General features: G+C 60.0%; 2 protein-coding genes across 5 annotated transcripts; one reads left to right on the top strand and one right to left on the bottom strand.

Annotated features, from left to right (window-relative positions):
• The first annotated feature begins 591 nt into the window (after nucleotides 1-591).
• HPCA (hippocalcin) lies at nucleotides 592-9143 on the top strand. Of its 3 annotated transcripts, none has more exons than XM_081087517.1 (6): nucleotides 592-936; nucleotides 1268-1365; nucleotides 2309-2400; nucleotides 3667-4065; nucleotides 8080-8185; nucleotides 8290-9143. In XM_081087517.1, exons 4-6 carry the CDS (start codon nucleotides 3688-3690, stop codon nucleotides 8385-8387), a joined length of 582 nt encoding a protein of 193 aa, XP_080943643.1. In that variant the 5' UTR covers nucleotides 592-936; nucleotides 1268-1365; nucleotides 2309-2400; nucleotides 3667-3687; the 3' UTR covers nucleotides 8388-9143. The 3 variants fall into 3 exon arrangements, with proteins under 3 accessions (XP_080943643.1, XP_080943645.1, XP_080943644.1); XM_081087518.1 differs by having other exon boundaries at nucleotides 709-936; nucleotides 2260-2400; XM_081087519.1 differs by lacking the exon at nucleotides 2309-2400 and having other exon boundaries at nucleotides 687-936.
• TMEM54 (transmembrane protein 54) lies at nucleotides 8809-13842 on the bottom strand. 2 transcript variants are annotated; one of them, XM_081087516.1, is made up of 6 exons: nucleotides 13812-13842; nucleotides 12406-12599; nucleotides 10351-10410; nucleotides 10020-10208; nucleotides 9750-9884; nucleotides 8809-9373 (listed from the first exon to the last, which is right to left on the bottom strand). In XM_081087516.1, the coding sequence occupies exons 1-6, from the start codon at nucleotides 13825-13827 to the stop codon at nucleotides 9299-9301; spliced, it is 669 nt and encodes a 222-aa protein (XP_080943642.1). In that variant the 5' UTR covers nucleotides 13828-13842; the 3' UTR covers nucleotides 8809-9298. The 2 variants fall into 2 exon arrangements, with proteins under 2 accessions (XP_080943642.1, XP_080943641.1); XM_081087515.1 differs by lacking the exon at nucleotides 8809-9373 and having other exon boundaries at nucleotides 9447-9884.
• Between the last annotated feature and the right edge of the window lie 1099 nt (nucleotides 13843-14941).

The following is a 14941-nucleotide window of genomic DNA, read 5'->3' as shown; positions in this document are numbered from 1 at the left end:
TGCACACCGACCTCCCCTTCCCCCAAAACCCGTACCCAATGCACTGTAGGCTTGACTTGTACACTGTGTCCATTGTTTTCTTTACATATGTTTCTATTGATTTCAGAGAGGAAGGGAGAGGGAGAGAGAAAGAGAAACATCAGCGATTAGAGAGAATCATTCATTGATCTGCTGCCTCCTACACGCCTGCACTGGGAATCGAGCCCACAACCCAGGCATGTATGTGCCCTGACTAGGAATGGAACCGTGACCTCCTGGTTCTTAGGTTGATGCTCAGCCTCCGAGCCACACAAGCCGGGCTGTTGTGTCCATTGTTTACTGTCCAGTCCTGTAACCCCGCTGCCTAGAACAGTGCTGGGCACAGACTTAGTGCTTGATAAATATGTGCAACGAGTGGTTGAGGACAAACCTTCCATCACTACTGTCAGACACTGGAAAAATCATGTAACCCCTTTGAACCTCAGTTTCCTCATCTGTGAAGTGGGGACACGAAGGACCACCTCCTAGAGATGGAGAAAGGACAACATTCGAGCTCAGGATATAGGGATGGCTGCTGAGCGGGGCCTATGCACCCCAGAACCCGCCAAGCTGGAGATGGATGGGCCCAGCCCCCACGGCAGAGGCTGGGCGGGAGGCAGGCGGCTTCCTTGATGGGGAGGTGAGGGGGAGGAGCACGTTAGATCAATGTGGGAAGGTGGGATTAATTCTGAGGAGATCTGGAGTGTCAGGCGGGATATGGGGGTGCACTCTGTTCTCTAAGGAGGAGGTGGGGTAGCAGGCGTGCCTGCCCCCCAAGACCTCAAGGACTGGAGGAGTGGGCGCTGCCCCTCCCGGAAGAACCCTCAGCTCAGTTCCGGAGTGGAGGCGCGCGGGCAGCAGGGCAATTAGCGCCCCACTAGGATCCGGATTCGGATTCGACGTGCGGCTCCGCGCCAGGTAGGGATGGGGAGGCTGGCAGTGGCGGGGTGGGCAGTGGGGTGCTTGGGCGTAGGAAAGAGGTGTCTGGGCACTGACCTCTGGCCACCCAGTCGGGCTGCCTGAATCGAGATGCTCAAGAGATGGGACCGCGGTCCTCCTCCCCCGGCGGGTGCTCCCTCGCGAGGGGGGCGGGGAAGTGAGGGGGTCCCCTTCCCTCTCGGGGCAGGGGAGGGGGCGGGGGCTCGTCCATCGCCCCCCTAACCCCCAGGGCTGGAGGGGGAAGGGAGAAGCCGGGACCCCCACCCCAGGGGAGGGCCCGGGCAAACGCTGCGGGGCGCCTCCCTCGCAGTCCCTCCTCCCGCCCCCCGCCCGCCCTCCGGCCGCCTCTGTCGCCGCGCGCCGCAGCAGCGCCGCCTTCCCTGCGCAGTCGGTGTCTCCGCGTCGCCGGTGAGTGGGGGCCGCTCCGGTCGGGGCTGGGGGGTGCGGGGAGGGGGCCGGCCGGAGGGAGGGGGCCACGTCCAGGGCTCCCCACCCCGCCGCTGCCGCGCCCCCCGGAACCCTCCCTCCGGGCGCGCGGGGAGGGGGGCCGCCGGGGCACCGCGCGCGGAGCTCTCCAAGGTGCTGACCTCGGAGTGGCCCGCGCGGAGGGCTCGGCTTCGGCCGCCGCAGCGCGCCCCCTCCAGGAGGGGCGGCTCGGCCGGCGCTGCCGGGATTGAGGCGGGGGCTGGGGCGAGGGCTGCGGGAGGTCCAGGGGGGTCCCCGGGCAGGTTCCCCAGGTCGAGCTGTGAGTCCGCCCCATTGTGGGGACTGGGGTCTTTGCGAGACAACAGAATCTTTTACCGCCGTCATTTCCACGTCTTCCCACCGGGAGGTCAACTCCGAGGGTGGCGGGGAAGAGGGGGCCCGGGAGGCTCTCTCCTGCCCAGCGCACCTCTCTGCCCCCACCCCATGACCCAGTTCCTTGGACCTTGAGGAGGGACTAGGGGACACACTCGGCCACCCCGGCCACAGGCCTGTCCTCAGCCCCTCCCACACACTTGTTCACCCTCGGCTTGGGCAGGAGAGGCTGGTTTAGAAGGGAGGGCGGCCAACTTACAGCAACATGCATGTGAGACTCTGCTGGGGGCACACAGGCGCATCTCCCTCACTGTGAGGGGTGCATACCTAGTCACATGCACATGCACAGACAGGGATTGAGGCACATGGGGAGACACATGCAGTGCAGAAACCAGGGGCACATGTACATACATGAACACATGCACTCACACACACGCTCACCCACATGTGCACAGAGCTGCGTGCAAATTCACACACAAGGAACCCCCTCGCCCTGTCGCACAGCCCTAAGCCGGGGAGATTCACCTGCACATATTCCCGCATCTTTGCCCAGAACTGCCTGGCTGTCTCTCTCCGTTGCTGTCCCCTCAGCCCTCCACACTCTAAGCTCCCGCACGCGGGGGACCTTTCTGGACTAGAGGCCAGGTGAGTGCTGGGGAGGGTTGGCTGGCTGCAGGTCTCCCTGGAGGAGGGACCCACCGAGGTCTGAGAAGGGCTGCAGCTCCCTTTCCTGGGACCCGGCAGCACCCCTGGGGAGAGAAAGCCAGCAAGGGAGCCTGAGGGTCCCATGTGCAGCTGGCCCCATGCGAGGTGTTGGCATGGGAGCTGGCTTGCGATGACATGTGGGATCGTGGGCTGGCATGTTGTGATGGGAAGGGTATGGGAGTTGTGCATGCGTGGTGCCCTGTGTCCGCCCATGTGAGTTGGAGAGCAGAGGGGATGTTGTCGTATGTGGAAGCATGGTGACCCATGGGTGGGTGTGGGCTGGTGTGTGGCGGGGGACCCAGCATATGGATTTGGTGAGCTGTGTGTCATGTGTCAGTATGCATTCATGTGTGTGTGGTGCATGCGTCTTGCGGCATCTAGTACATGGAAATCATTTTTATTTATTTAACACTTATCTAGCACTTACACGTGCAGACATTCTAAATGCTTCCCATGTGTTAACTAATTTGATTCCACAACCCTCATGAGGTAGGTACTGTTACCCCACTTTACAGATGAGCCAGAGAGAGTTTAAGGAAATTGCCCAAGGTCACATTGCTGGTAAGAGGCAGAGCTGGGACTTAAACCCAGGTGGTCTGGCTCTAAGCCCACGCCAACACCTATCTTATGCCACCCCCTGTGGGGCACAGGTGTGTGGGAGGACAGGTCAGTGGGCGGGCTGCAGATGTATTTCGTGGTCATCAGGCATATGTGAGATAATGAGGGGCCATGGGGAGGAGGGAGGCAGACCGGAAGGCCGCTCTGCCTCTCCCTGGGAAACGCTGGGAGTCAGTCTTGTGACTCCATGGCTGTGACACTTGAACCAGGTCACCTCACTCCCTTGATCCTGTCTTCTCATCTGTAAAATGGGACTAATCCCCAGGCTTCGCTTGGGAGGGTGAAGTGGTGTATATCTGTGAAGGCCCAGTGGCTGGCGCTGAGCAGGGCCTTCGTGAAAGTAAGCCCCTTCCCTCCCTGTCTCCAGGCCTGTTCCCTGGGGAAGGGTGAGGTCTGGGGAAATGGTGTGGAGCCTGTCACGGAGGCAGGATGCCTGGGTGCAGGCTGTGACCTGGGCCAGCTCCTCTCTCTCACTGAGTCAAAAGAGAGGCTGGGTGTCTGGTGTTTGGGGGCCCTCCTGGAGTGGTGTCAAGGGGCCAGGAGGGCCTGACCTCCCCTCTCCATTCCTTGACTCTCTGGGGGACCTAGGTAGGACTCAGCTCAGCGGCCATGGGCAAGCAGAACAGCAAGCTTCGGCCCGAGATGCTGCAAGACCTGCGGGAGAACACGGAGTTCTCGGAGCTGGAGCTGCAGGAGTGGTACAAGGGCTTCCTCAAGGACTGCCCCACGGGCATCCTCAACGTGGACGAATTCAAGAAGATCTACGCCAACTTCTTCCCTTATGGTGACGCCTCCAAGTTCGCTGAGCACGTCTTCCGCACCTTCGACACCAACAGCGATGGCACCATTGACTTCCGGGAGTTCATCATCGCGCTGAGCGTGACCTCGCGTGGCCGCCTGGAGCAGAAGCTCATGTGGGCCTTCAGCATGTACGACCTGGACGGCAACGGCTACATCAGCCGTGAGGAGATGCTCGAGATTGTGCAGGTGGGCCCCTGGGCCCCTCAGAATGCCAGGAGCAGGGCCCAGCAGCGTGCACCCCACCCCTTTCCATCCTCTTGACAGCCCTGTGGGTAGGAGGCAGCAGCTGCTATTCTTACAGCCCATTTAAAAAACTCTTTCATTAGGAAATCTTTTCTCATTTAAAGAAAAGTTGAGTAAACTCCCATAAACCCTTTAGCCAGATCCACCAATTAATATTGACCACCACTGCTTTATCATTGTGTGTGTGTGTGCACATGTGTGTAACATTTTGTTGTTCCGGACAGGACCCTTTACCCCCAGATACATCGGGATATAGTCCCTAAGAACAGGGACATCCTCTTACATAGCCCACAATATGATCATCAGAGTCAGGGCATTTAACACAGAAACAATGCTGTTATCTAACCTACAGACCATATTCCAATTTTGCCAAATGTCTTCATAATACTCTCTTTTGCCCTGATCTAGGATCACACATTGCATTTTGTTTTCGTGTCTCTTTAGTCCCTGTTAGTCTGTGACAGTTCCTCAGCCTTTCTTTGTCTTTCAAGATTTGACATTCCTGCAGAGAACAGGCCAGTTACGTTGAATCGATCCTCATTTACTCAAGAGAAAACAGTTGCTCAGAGAGGTAAAGACATTTGCTCGAGGCCACACAGCCTGTGAGTGGGCCACCTGGATTCACAGTCCACATTCCATCTGGATACCCAGCCACAATCCAACTAATTAATTCAGGGCTCTCTAATAGCCTCGCGCTTACAGCCACGAGCTCCGTGCATCTTTACAGCAGCCTCATGTGGCTCAGAGAGGTGAAGTGACTTGTCTAAGGTCACACAGCATATAAGAGGGGTCAAGCTCAAGCTGGCTACCACTCAGAGCTACCTCTTGAAAAGGGTCTGGCTTCCCATTCTGGAGGTGGACTCAACTCTTAGATAGCTCATCTGAAAAATTCTGATCTTACAGGGAGAATTTAGGACCTGATAAGAATGTCATTTTAATACAAATTTAAGTGTGACCTGTTAGCTTTATCTCAAAAAGCGTCCAGAGTGTCCATCCCCTCAGTGCAGCACTAAAGACCATCAAGGCTCTGGTTCTCTTTTTACCCATCCAGTTCCTTGTACCTGAGCTTCTGTTTCTTCACCTGTAAGTGAGGATGTTAACCCTCAAGGCTACGATAGGTGTAAAGTGGGACGGGACTCTGGCAGAAGGCCCCGAAGACAGTTGGTTCTTGGTAAACGTGATTCTCTTCCTGCACATTCTCTGCTCCAGCCGGAATGGCCTTTTCAACGTCCTTGGAATGTGCCCTGAGTAATCCTGCTGCACAGCTTTGCTCAAGCCCTTGCTCCCCTTCCTTCTGCCTTTCTTTTCGTCCCTCAGCTCTGCCGACTGCTCCCCACTTCTAACTCACCTCGCCCTACTGGACTTGTCGGCTTCTCTGCCACTAGGGCCTGGGTCTGCTCTCTCCAGCTAGAGTAGAATGGGCTGCCTTGGGATGTGGTGCCTCCCTTTGCCTGTCAAGAGGGGAAAGCCTTTACGTTTGTCAGTGACTCCTGCGGGCCAGGCGTTAAGTCTCTAGTTGATGGGTAGTGGGGAGTTCTGGGGGTTCTGGTGGAAAGGCTGAGGTAGCCAGAGTGGTGGAGGATTACTGAGGGGTTGGGCAGCAGCTGGATACCAGCCAATGTGGCGGGGTGTTCATGTTTTACCACTTAGCGCGGTTGCACTGGTATATACTGGTAAATCTCAGCCCTGCTGGGGGCGCCAGCCAGTCCCATTCCCTGGGCATCCTCGGGACGGCCTGGCTGGCCTCTGCTGGCTGGGCCCTGGTTTCCCTCGCTACAGCCCATCAGTCAGCCCCAGAGGCCAGTGCAGAGTCAGGCAAGCCCCAGTGCCTGATTAATGACAAGTCAGCTCCAGGGAAACAGTGAGTGAGCAGCAATTCCAGACAATTAATTAGGAGGCCCACAAGGGGGCGTTCACTAAGTCGCCTGCTCAGCCCTTCTCAGACCCTGTCCTGTGGTCAGTTCACTAGAAGAGAAGAAACTGCATCTTGGCTGCTTGGGGCGCCCACCCTGGTGGGCAGGCCACACTGCGCAGCTTGGTGACAGGGTTGTCAATGTGGCATCTGGGAGCTCAGGGGACTGAAGGTCAGGGAAGAACTGAGGATGTGGTGGGTGAGTAACAATTAGTATACAAGCTGCTGTTTACTGACTACTTACTCTAGCCAGTCACTGTTCTATACACATGATCTCATTTAATCCGTTAGACAATCCCCACGAGGGAGACATGATTACCCCATTTTACAGATGAGAAAACTGAGTCTCACAGAGGTTAAGTACTTGTCGAAGGCTACCTAGCAAGTGATTAGTGGAAACAGGATGCCACTCCAGGTGCCCCTTACCTCACAGCCCCCGCGGATCATCACCACCCACAAGCATCTCTCCAGCAACTAAGAGGAAGTGGGTTCTAATCTGGTCTCTGCCATGAATTCCCTTCCTGAGCCTTTATTTCTTATCTGGAAAATAGGGATAAAGTACCTGCCACATAAATGGTAGCTGGCATTGTCGTTCCAGGCAGAGGCTGTGAATGCTGGGGAACCGGGAAGGTGCAGGAGTGTTTAGTTGCGGCAGAATCACCTACCCGTGGAGGCCTGATAGTGGAGGGGTCAGAGGGACCAGATTGTAAAAACTCTGAATGCCAAGGGCCAAATGGCTTGGACTTGGTACAGAGGGCAGTGGGAGGTGCCAGTGGCTTTCGAAAGGGAAGTTCCTGCCAGAAGCCGGGCACGGCGCTCAGCTCTGGGGATATGGGCACTAGCTAGATGTCCACGGTCCTTATGTGTATGTTGGGGACTAGAAACAATCCAACAAAGGCGTCCCCTGCGGCGTCCCCTAAGGAGAAGCCCAGGAGGCTCCGAGCGGGCATGTGGGCCCCACCAGCATGGATCCGAGGAGGGCTCCCTAGGCAAGCGCCACGGAAGCTGAGCCGCGAGGAGTGGGAGGCAGCAGAAGAGGCGTGGGCCAGCATCCAGAAGGAGCTGAGTGCACGGCAGGTCTGGAGGGAGGCCTGCGGATGACTGGAGAGAGGGGGCGGCCCGCTGGCTGGGGACGTGGCGGTGGAGATCTGTGTTTAGAAAGAGCTCTCGGAGGCAGCGTGCGGGCACAGACCCAGGGAATGGGGCTGGGAGAGACCAGGTGGAGCTAAAGCCGGATCTGAGGCAGGGTACATTTGTGGTATGGGCGAAGGGGAGCAGGTTTCTTGGAGGTGGTTTCAGTAGCGAAAAGCTGGAAGATGGAGACGATCGGCCCGGTCCTTGAGCCGATCCCACCCGCCAAGCCCCACGTGCTCTGTGTACTTTTAGCGCAACCCCCCCCCCCCCCTTGGTGTGCCTCGGAGCTCCTGCACGTGGGCGACTACTGCCTAGGGTCCCGCGGAGTCCAGGTTGTCCCCGCCCCCGGCAGATGCTCATTTGCGTTTATTTGCATAACATTCCCCGCCCCCTCTGGGCCCTGCAGCCTCGGGCCTTCCAGCCCTCACGGCGGCCCAGCGCCCCCTGCCGGCCACAGCGGTACCGCAGCCCAGTGCCACCTGCCGCAGCCCAAATCCCTCCGTCCGTGCCCAGCGCGGGGCGCCCGGAGTTTCCGAGAAACAGCGCCAAAACCGTGCTTACCCGGGAACCTGCAGCCCATGTCTTCCCACATCTCTGCTCACCCCCTGCACTCAGCTACCCCCAAACTGTCGGCGCCCGCTCGGAGCTCCCCGCGGCGCTCTTTGGGAATGCCTATCCCTCGGTCAGCAACTGCTCTCCCACCTGCGCGCCACGGAACTTGGTCCGGGCCCTCGCCTACAGACCCCCCTCCTGGGAAACCTTTCCAGACACTCCCTCCCGGACCCCGGGGCCCCCACGCCCCCGTGACCCCCTCTCCACTCGTCAGTGTACCTGGAGGCGCTTCTGAAGGTTGGGGTGGGGGGTGCTCGGCAGCCTCCTCTCACTCCCCGCCTTCCCCTCCCGACCCCCAGGCCATTTACAAGATGGTTTCGTCGGTGATGAAGATGCCGGAGGACGAGTCGACCCCGGAGAAGAGGACGGAGAAAATCTTCCGCCAAATGGACACGAATAACGACGGTGAGGGGCAGGGGCGGGCGCCACCTCCTCCCCCTCCGCGGCTCTGCCCTCTGCCTCCCCTCGCGCGGGCCGCCTTCCCCCGACACCGTTCCCTCCCGCTGCAGGCAAGCTGTCCCTGGAGGAGTTCATCCGCGGGGCCAAGAGCGACCCGTCCATCGTGCGCCTGCTGCAGTGCGACCCCAGCAGCGCCTCCCAGTTCTGAGCGAGGAGCCAGGTCCCCTCCTCCCCGCCTCCACCGGCCGCTCCCGGCTCTCGCTTCCCCTCCCTTGTGTCTCTCCAGGCTGGGGGTCAGACTGGGCCTTCCCCCCAGGGTCCGCACTCTGGGGGGAGCCTATGGAAAAGGGAACCCTGCCGTCCTCCCAAGGCCCAAGCAAGCGGTTAGCACCCCAATCCAAGGCCATCTCTCCCTTCGGCAAAGATAGGGAGACAGGCTCTGGCGTGGTCCTCCCCTCCGAGTCAGCCTTCCCCTACCTCGACTCAGAATTTCAACCAGCCCCCCTCCCAACCCACACACACAGCCCCGAGGCCAGATGTCCCTGCCCCAGTCACCGGCAGTTCCCCCTCCCCACCCCACCCTGGTAGGTCTCAGCCTGGGTGGGGAGCGTGGAAACCGAGCGCAGGTGAGGAGCCAGTCTTTTTATTTGGAGGGGAGAGAAGGATGGGGGGTGGGGCGCGGAGGGATAAGGATACAGCTTCCTGGAGCCATCCTTCCCTTCCTGCTGCAGCTTTTGTTGGCTGGAGGCCACGCTGCTAAAGGAAAACCCCCCAAATGCAGTTGTGAGCCCCTTGAACCCCCGCCCGCCTTTCAGCACGTGGATGAACACAGGCCCACAGACACAGCTCACCGCCCCGCCCCCTGCATCCTGCGTGGGAAAGCACAGGCCCTGGCCGAGCCCTCCCCTGCTGCATGCCTCCTGCTCTTTTTAATAACTTCAGAATAAAGTCTCACTTCAGCGCAGAGCGTGGGTGGCCGGGGGAGGGGTTTAAAATCCCCACCCAGATCCGGGAATGGCCACCGAGCCCTCACGGCCAGCTCCAGGGATCCTGGCCTGGTCACAGTGCAGACTTGGTTGCAGGTCCCCGTGCTCATGGGGTTGGGTGAGGCAGCAGCTGTCAGAGGGTCAGTGGGCCAGAGCTGGGGCAGCTCATCAGGTCATGGCCTTCCGCAGGCTCCAGGCTCTCCTGCATCTGCGGAGACAGGAGAGGCTGCCAGGCTGTGGACCTGGGTCTGGGTCTCCTCCAGGCCCCCCGGGGAGACAAGGCTCCCTGAAGCAGAGCGGCATCACTGCATCCCAGGCCACACCCTTGGAGTGCCCCCAGTTCCAGCCCAGATGACCCCCCCCCCCCTCAAGTCCTGGGCCCTGGGTGAACCAGGAGCCAACGGTGTGTCTTAGCTGGGAGATCTGACCCCTCTGAGCCTCCAGGCCTCTCCCTTTGGTCCTGGGGAGAACACTGTCGCCCCAGTTCTCAAGTGGGAGCCCCATGCAGAGGGATGGGGGCTGCCCAGCAGGGGCTCCCAGAAAATGAGGGGGGTCACAGCTGTGGAGGGGATGGCAGGCCTTACCATGTGGTGGCTGCTTTTCCCCCACCAGGGCCTCAGTTCCAGCAGCTGGTGGGCGAGCTGGGCGCATCGCACAGCGAACACACTCTCTGTCACGCAGAACACAAGTGCGATACCCCAGAGGCACAGGCTGGAGCTCTGCGGGGACACAGGGGGCGGAGATGGCCACAGGGGTTGGGGGTGGGCGGGCAAGGCTCCAAGAACCCTTCCCACCTCTGATGAGCACTTGATTGACCCCCCACTCCCCACCCCATCCCAGGCCTAAGCACTCACATAAATGCGTGTGGGGTCGAAGGGACAGTCGGGTGCCAGGGCCAGTAGTTCGGGGCTCTCAAAAGTGCAGGCGGCCAGCAGTGCCCGGCCCTGGGTGGCGAAGGTCACAGCGATCGAGGCCAAGAGTCCGAGAGCACAGGTCAGAGAGAGAAGGGCACAGGCCACACTTGAACTAAATACTGCCCAGCGCTGGATAGGAGAGACCACTGGTCAGTGGCTATCGGGCTCCACCCCACATGGGCAGTTCTGGCCCCCATGGGGTCAGCTCACCCCCTCCCAGCAGGCCAGGCCCTTCTTTCCCCAAAGCCCCATTCCAGGAGGTGCCACATACCAGAGGGATGCTGGGGAGGTAGCGTGACAACACAATGGCTGCGATGCCCGAGGTGATGACCTGTGGGGAGACTCAAGTCAGCCCTGACCCTCCTGCTGGAGGAGAGCGGGCAGTGAGGTCAGGGCCCCTCTCAGATAAGGATTCCACCAATGCCAACTGGAGCCCTCAAGCCGCCTCCTCCCCCCCACTGCTTTGCCTTAGCTTCATTACTTTGATCTGCATGGAGGCACTGCCCCCTCCTGGTCCAGCCCCCAAGTGATGTTTCTAAAGCCCAGTCACTTCCTGCCTACAACCTTCCATGGCTCCCCACTGCCCATAGCTGTGTAGCTCCAACAGGGGCCTGTGTATCCCAGGGCCGCAGCGGCATGTACCAGGATATGCATGACTTGCCTCCCGGGAGTGGAAGAGATTTGGGAAGAAACTAAGTAACTCGCTGTCAAGGAACTAAACACAAAATAAACAAATCAGGACACTTTACAGAGAATTCAAAATCTTAGGAGTACGTTATCTCAAGCTCTCAGCGACCTGGCCTCAGTCCCAGCAGCATCTCAGCCCCACCCTGCCAAGCCTCTTCCTCATTGCCCTGGATGTAGACACCACACACAGCCTGCTCATGATGCTGTCCGCACAGCGCCCTCTCAGCCCCAAGAGTTGGCTGTTTAACCCACCAGCTGCCCCCTGGCTCTCTGGGGCTCCATTCAGCCAGGCTTCCTTCCTGAGCTCCCTCACTGTGTCAGGCATGGGCTGCACCCATAGGAGGCAGGTGGTATAACAGGAGTCCAGCAATGTCTGTAACTCACTGTGCAGCCATGAGTAGGTGCCTCAACCTCTCTGGGCTAAGTCCTGCTCTGCAGGATGAGCTTATAGAAAAGACACTGACTTTGGTGTCAGACACATTGTGTCAAATCCAGCCTGGCCACTTTGCTTCAGCAGGAGGCTGGGTGAGTCCCTGAGAGGTTTCCCCCTGTCGGGATAATAATGGCCCCATGTTGCTGAGAACAGTGAGAATTAAATGAGGAAATGAGGGTAAAGCGGAAGTGGTCCATCCTGGAGCCCATAATCCTGAGCTCACGGCCTTCCTTGCCTTCTATCCAGGCTGGTGAGAGGAAAACACAACAGTAATAATAACGCCAAAGCACCGCACACATCGCCATGGCTCAGCCTGTCCCACTGACGGAGGCGCTCCTTACTGGGCTGGCCGAGCTTCGTTATGCAGGGGAGGGACCAGGCTGACAGGGAAAAATAAGTCCCTTAGCCAGGAGGTGGCAGGGAAGGACCTGACGCTGACATGTGGACGTTCCCCAAAGGGCTGTGGCCACCTCTGTGGCTAGGTGGGAAAGAACTTTATGCACTTGAGAATACCGGGCTCCTTCATTCATGTATTCATCAAGCCGGTACTGACACCTAGGCATAACCGTGGCTACCATTTATTCAGTACTTATGTAGACCAGGCCTCATGCTAAGCTTCTGAAACATTGTTTTTTCAGTGTTTCCAGAACAGACCTGAGCTATTCCCACTTCCATACCTTTGCATCTGCCATTCTCTGTACTTGGAATGCTATCCCAGCTTCCTCTACTACCTGTTGGCCACACACATGGGCTATGGAAATTGCACCCTATCCTGGAATTTCTCCTCAGCCATCAGTGCCCAGCTCAGGGGCTGCTCCCTCGGTGAACCCTCCTGAACGCTCTCCAGCTGAGCGGCTGCTCCTTCCTTCTGTCCAGTGGCGTCTTGCCTATTGCCCACTATACTCATCATCCCAGCTCACAGCAGCGAGGCTGAGCATGTGGCAGACACTGTGCCGAGCACTTCAGTGGATGATCCATCCCGTCCAGTGCTCACCAGGACCCTCTGTGGTGGCCACTGTTACGATCCCCACTTTATAGGTGAGGAAGCTGAGGCAAAGGGAGCTTGGGTGGCTCATGCCGCTGGTAAGTGGAGCAGGGGTTAGTGCATGGGCTCTCTACTGGCCCATCCCAGGCTCCGGGTGGAGACTCATCGGAGACCTTTCCGGCCCCCGCCAGCCCCGCCAGCCGCTCCCGGCCTGGGCCTACCAGGATGGCAGAGGTGACCGAGAGGATGTTGACCACGCAGTACTGCAGAGCCACGGTGTCGTGGGGGGCAGCCACGTAGCGCAGCACGGTGCCGTGGAGCAAGGCGGCCGCGATGAAGCTCATGTGGCCCAGCACCACCAGCACCAGCCCCGTCTTCATCAGCACCTTCCGGAAGTCATCCACACTCAGGCCACCTGTGGGGGACAGCGTGTCAGGGCCATGGGTGGGGCTCATCCTGCCATGCTCTTGGGGACCCTGTGCCAGGAGGTAGTCCCCAGGAATCAGGGAGGGATGGGGCCATCCAGGCACAGACACTCCGTGTGACCCTGTGCCAGCCCCTTTCTGAGGCCCAGATGACTCCCGTGTCAGACGGGGAAGGCTTGGTCTGGCTGATCTGAGAACCCAGAGCCCGCAGGACCCTCTGCAGCTGCAGCTGCAGATGGAGGAGAGTCAGAGGGCAGGTGATAGGCTGGACAGGCATGTGGAACCGGAATGGCATCGTGTAGATTAACTGCTGGCCAAACAGGAAGGGGCACAGAAGCTTTGTCCCAGGGCCTTGACCCACCTCGCCCCATCCACCCACCCACCTGGCACCCAGATGCCACCCGGCCCTGAGCCGGGCGGGCTCATAAACAACAGCAGCATCCCAGGCCCAAGACTTTGGTCCAACTGGAGGCACCGTGCCATCGCCGCGGGCTGTGCCTGGAGCGCTGGGCAGAGAGTCTGAGGCCAGGCCCTGGCTTGTTGCTAAGTCACCATTCTTGGAGCACTTAGCCCTGTGGTTGCATCCTGGTAAGCATTTCACTCTTAGAGCTCCTTTATCCTCAGGGTAGTCCTAAGGAGGAGGGGCTACCACCCCATTTTACAGCAGAGGAAACTGAGGCTCACAAGGTCTCTTGGACTCCCCAGGTGTGTCTGATGCCAAGAGCAGCACCGCTGAGCCCAGGGAGTGAGCGAGGGGACATGCACCCCACTCCCCGCCGGGTCCTGTTCGCCAGTGGTCCTTCTCCCCACCCCAGGGAATGGCAGTAGGAACCCTGGGCACGGCGAGGAAGCGGAAGGCAGGCGGCCTCTGGCTCAGAGCTCCCTGGGCCGGATTTCCTCCTGCGTCTTCCTTCTGGGCGAGGTGGGGGCTGCTCTCCCCAGCGTTTCTTCCCCGGCCTGGGGGGTGGGGGGTGGGGGGGGGTCCCGCCTCCGCAAGAGAGGAAACGGGGGAAGAGGCCGGAGGGCACCGCATCCCTCCACATCTCCGCTGGCACAGCTGGCCAGAGCCCAGTGCCCTGCAGGGAAGGCGGCCTGGACTCCGGTCCCCGGCTCCCCCGACAGTGCTCCGCCGCGGCCGCAGCCTTGGGTGGTGCGGGCCTCCCGGGGTCCCCCGCCCCCCCGCACCCCGCGCCGCGGCTCACCAAGGCGCAGGCACATCTCGGCTCCCGCGCGGGGTCCCCGCGGCCGGCTCAGCGGGGCTCCAGAGGCTGCGGGCGGCCTGGGGGCTCCGCTCCCATCCCGGTCAGCGGCCGCCGCGCTCCCGCGTTCGAGCCGCTCCCACTTCCCGCCGGAGCCCGGGCTCCCCGCACCGCCGGCCTCCCTTCCCGTCACCCCGCGGGCGGCCCTGCCCCGGGAGGGCCCTGGCGGCCGGCTCGCATCCGGGCCGGTCAGACCGGCTGGGCAGCCCTTCCTGGCCCGCCCGTCTGAGTCACAGCGCTGGCCCCACCCCCCGCCCGCCCGGCCCAATGAAGGGGCTCCCGAACTACAGCCAGGACTGGTAAAGTCCCTACTACGTGCTCCTGCCAGGACTGGTAAAGTCCCTACTACGTGCTCCTGCCAGGCCTGCACTTTTAAAGGGTCTCTAGAGAGTTTTCAAAGCATTTTCTTATTTTATCTCACCACGAGCTTAGGGGGCAGACATTATTATCCCTGTAGACAAAGGTAAACAGGCCGGGAACAGAGAGAAAGCAATTTGCCTGAGGTCACCCTAAGGACAGACCCTGTGCCCCAGGCAGTGCCTTCTGCCACCCACTGCTGTGCTCCCCAGAGGATCCCCAGCCTTCACCTTGACCACAATCGCCCAGCGAATATGCGCACAACCCCCCTCTCCCGCTCCCTCGCTCCTCGGAGCTTCCGTTTCCGCCTGTAAAGTGGGCATCACTGAAGTGGAGGCCTGGTGCACAGCTGTACCCGGGCCGCTGTGTGCCCTGTGTGGGGCCTCTGGAGAGTTAAGGGAGCACAGTCACACCACAGGAGGGAGTGGGGCCCTCTGGCCGGGCCTGGCAGCCCTGTGACATCGCCGGCCACCACCGTCAGGCAGACGTGCTGCCCTGCCAGGCGCTGTCTGAAGGGGGACAACGCGCGACAGGTGCGGGTGGGAAGGAAAGCGTGCGAGTGAGAGAGAGAGACGGGGACAGTTCCCAAGCCACCGGCTGGCATCTGAATGCTGATGTCCCTGCGGGCGGCACATCGCCGGGCGCTTGGGCAGGACTGGTCTGTATTGTGAATGGCCAGACACTTGTACTCGTGACCCAGCAATTCCACTTCTAGG

The sequence above is a fragment of the Myotis nattereri genome (genome assembly GCF_964212035.1).
Source record: "Myotis nattereri genome assembly, chromosome: 3".
Classification (NCBI taxonomy): domain Eukaryota; kingdom Metazoa; phylum Chordata; class Mammalia; order Chiroptera; family Vespertilionidae; genus Myotis; species Myotis nattereri.
Note: the sequence above shows the minus strand (reverse complement) of the source record. Positions and strands in the feature narration are given on the sequence as shown.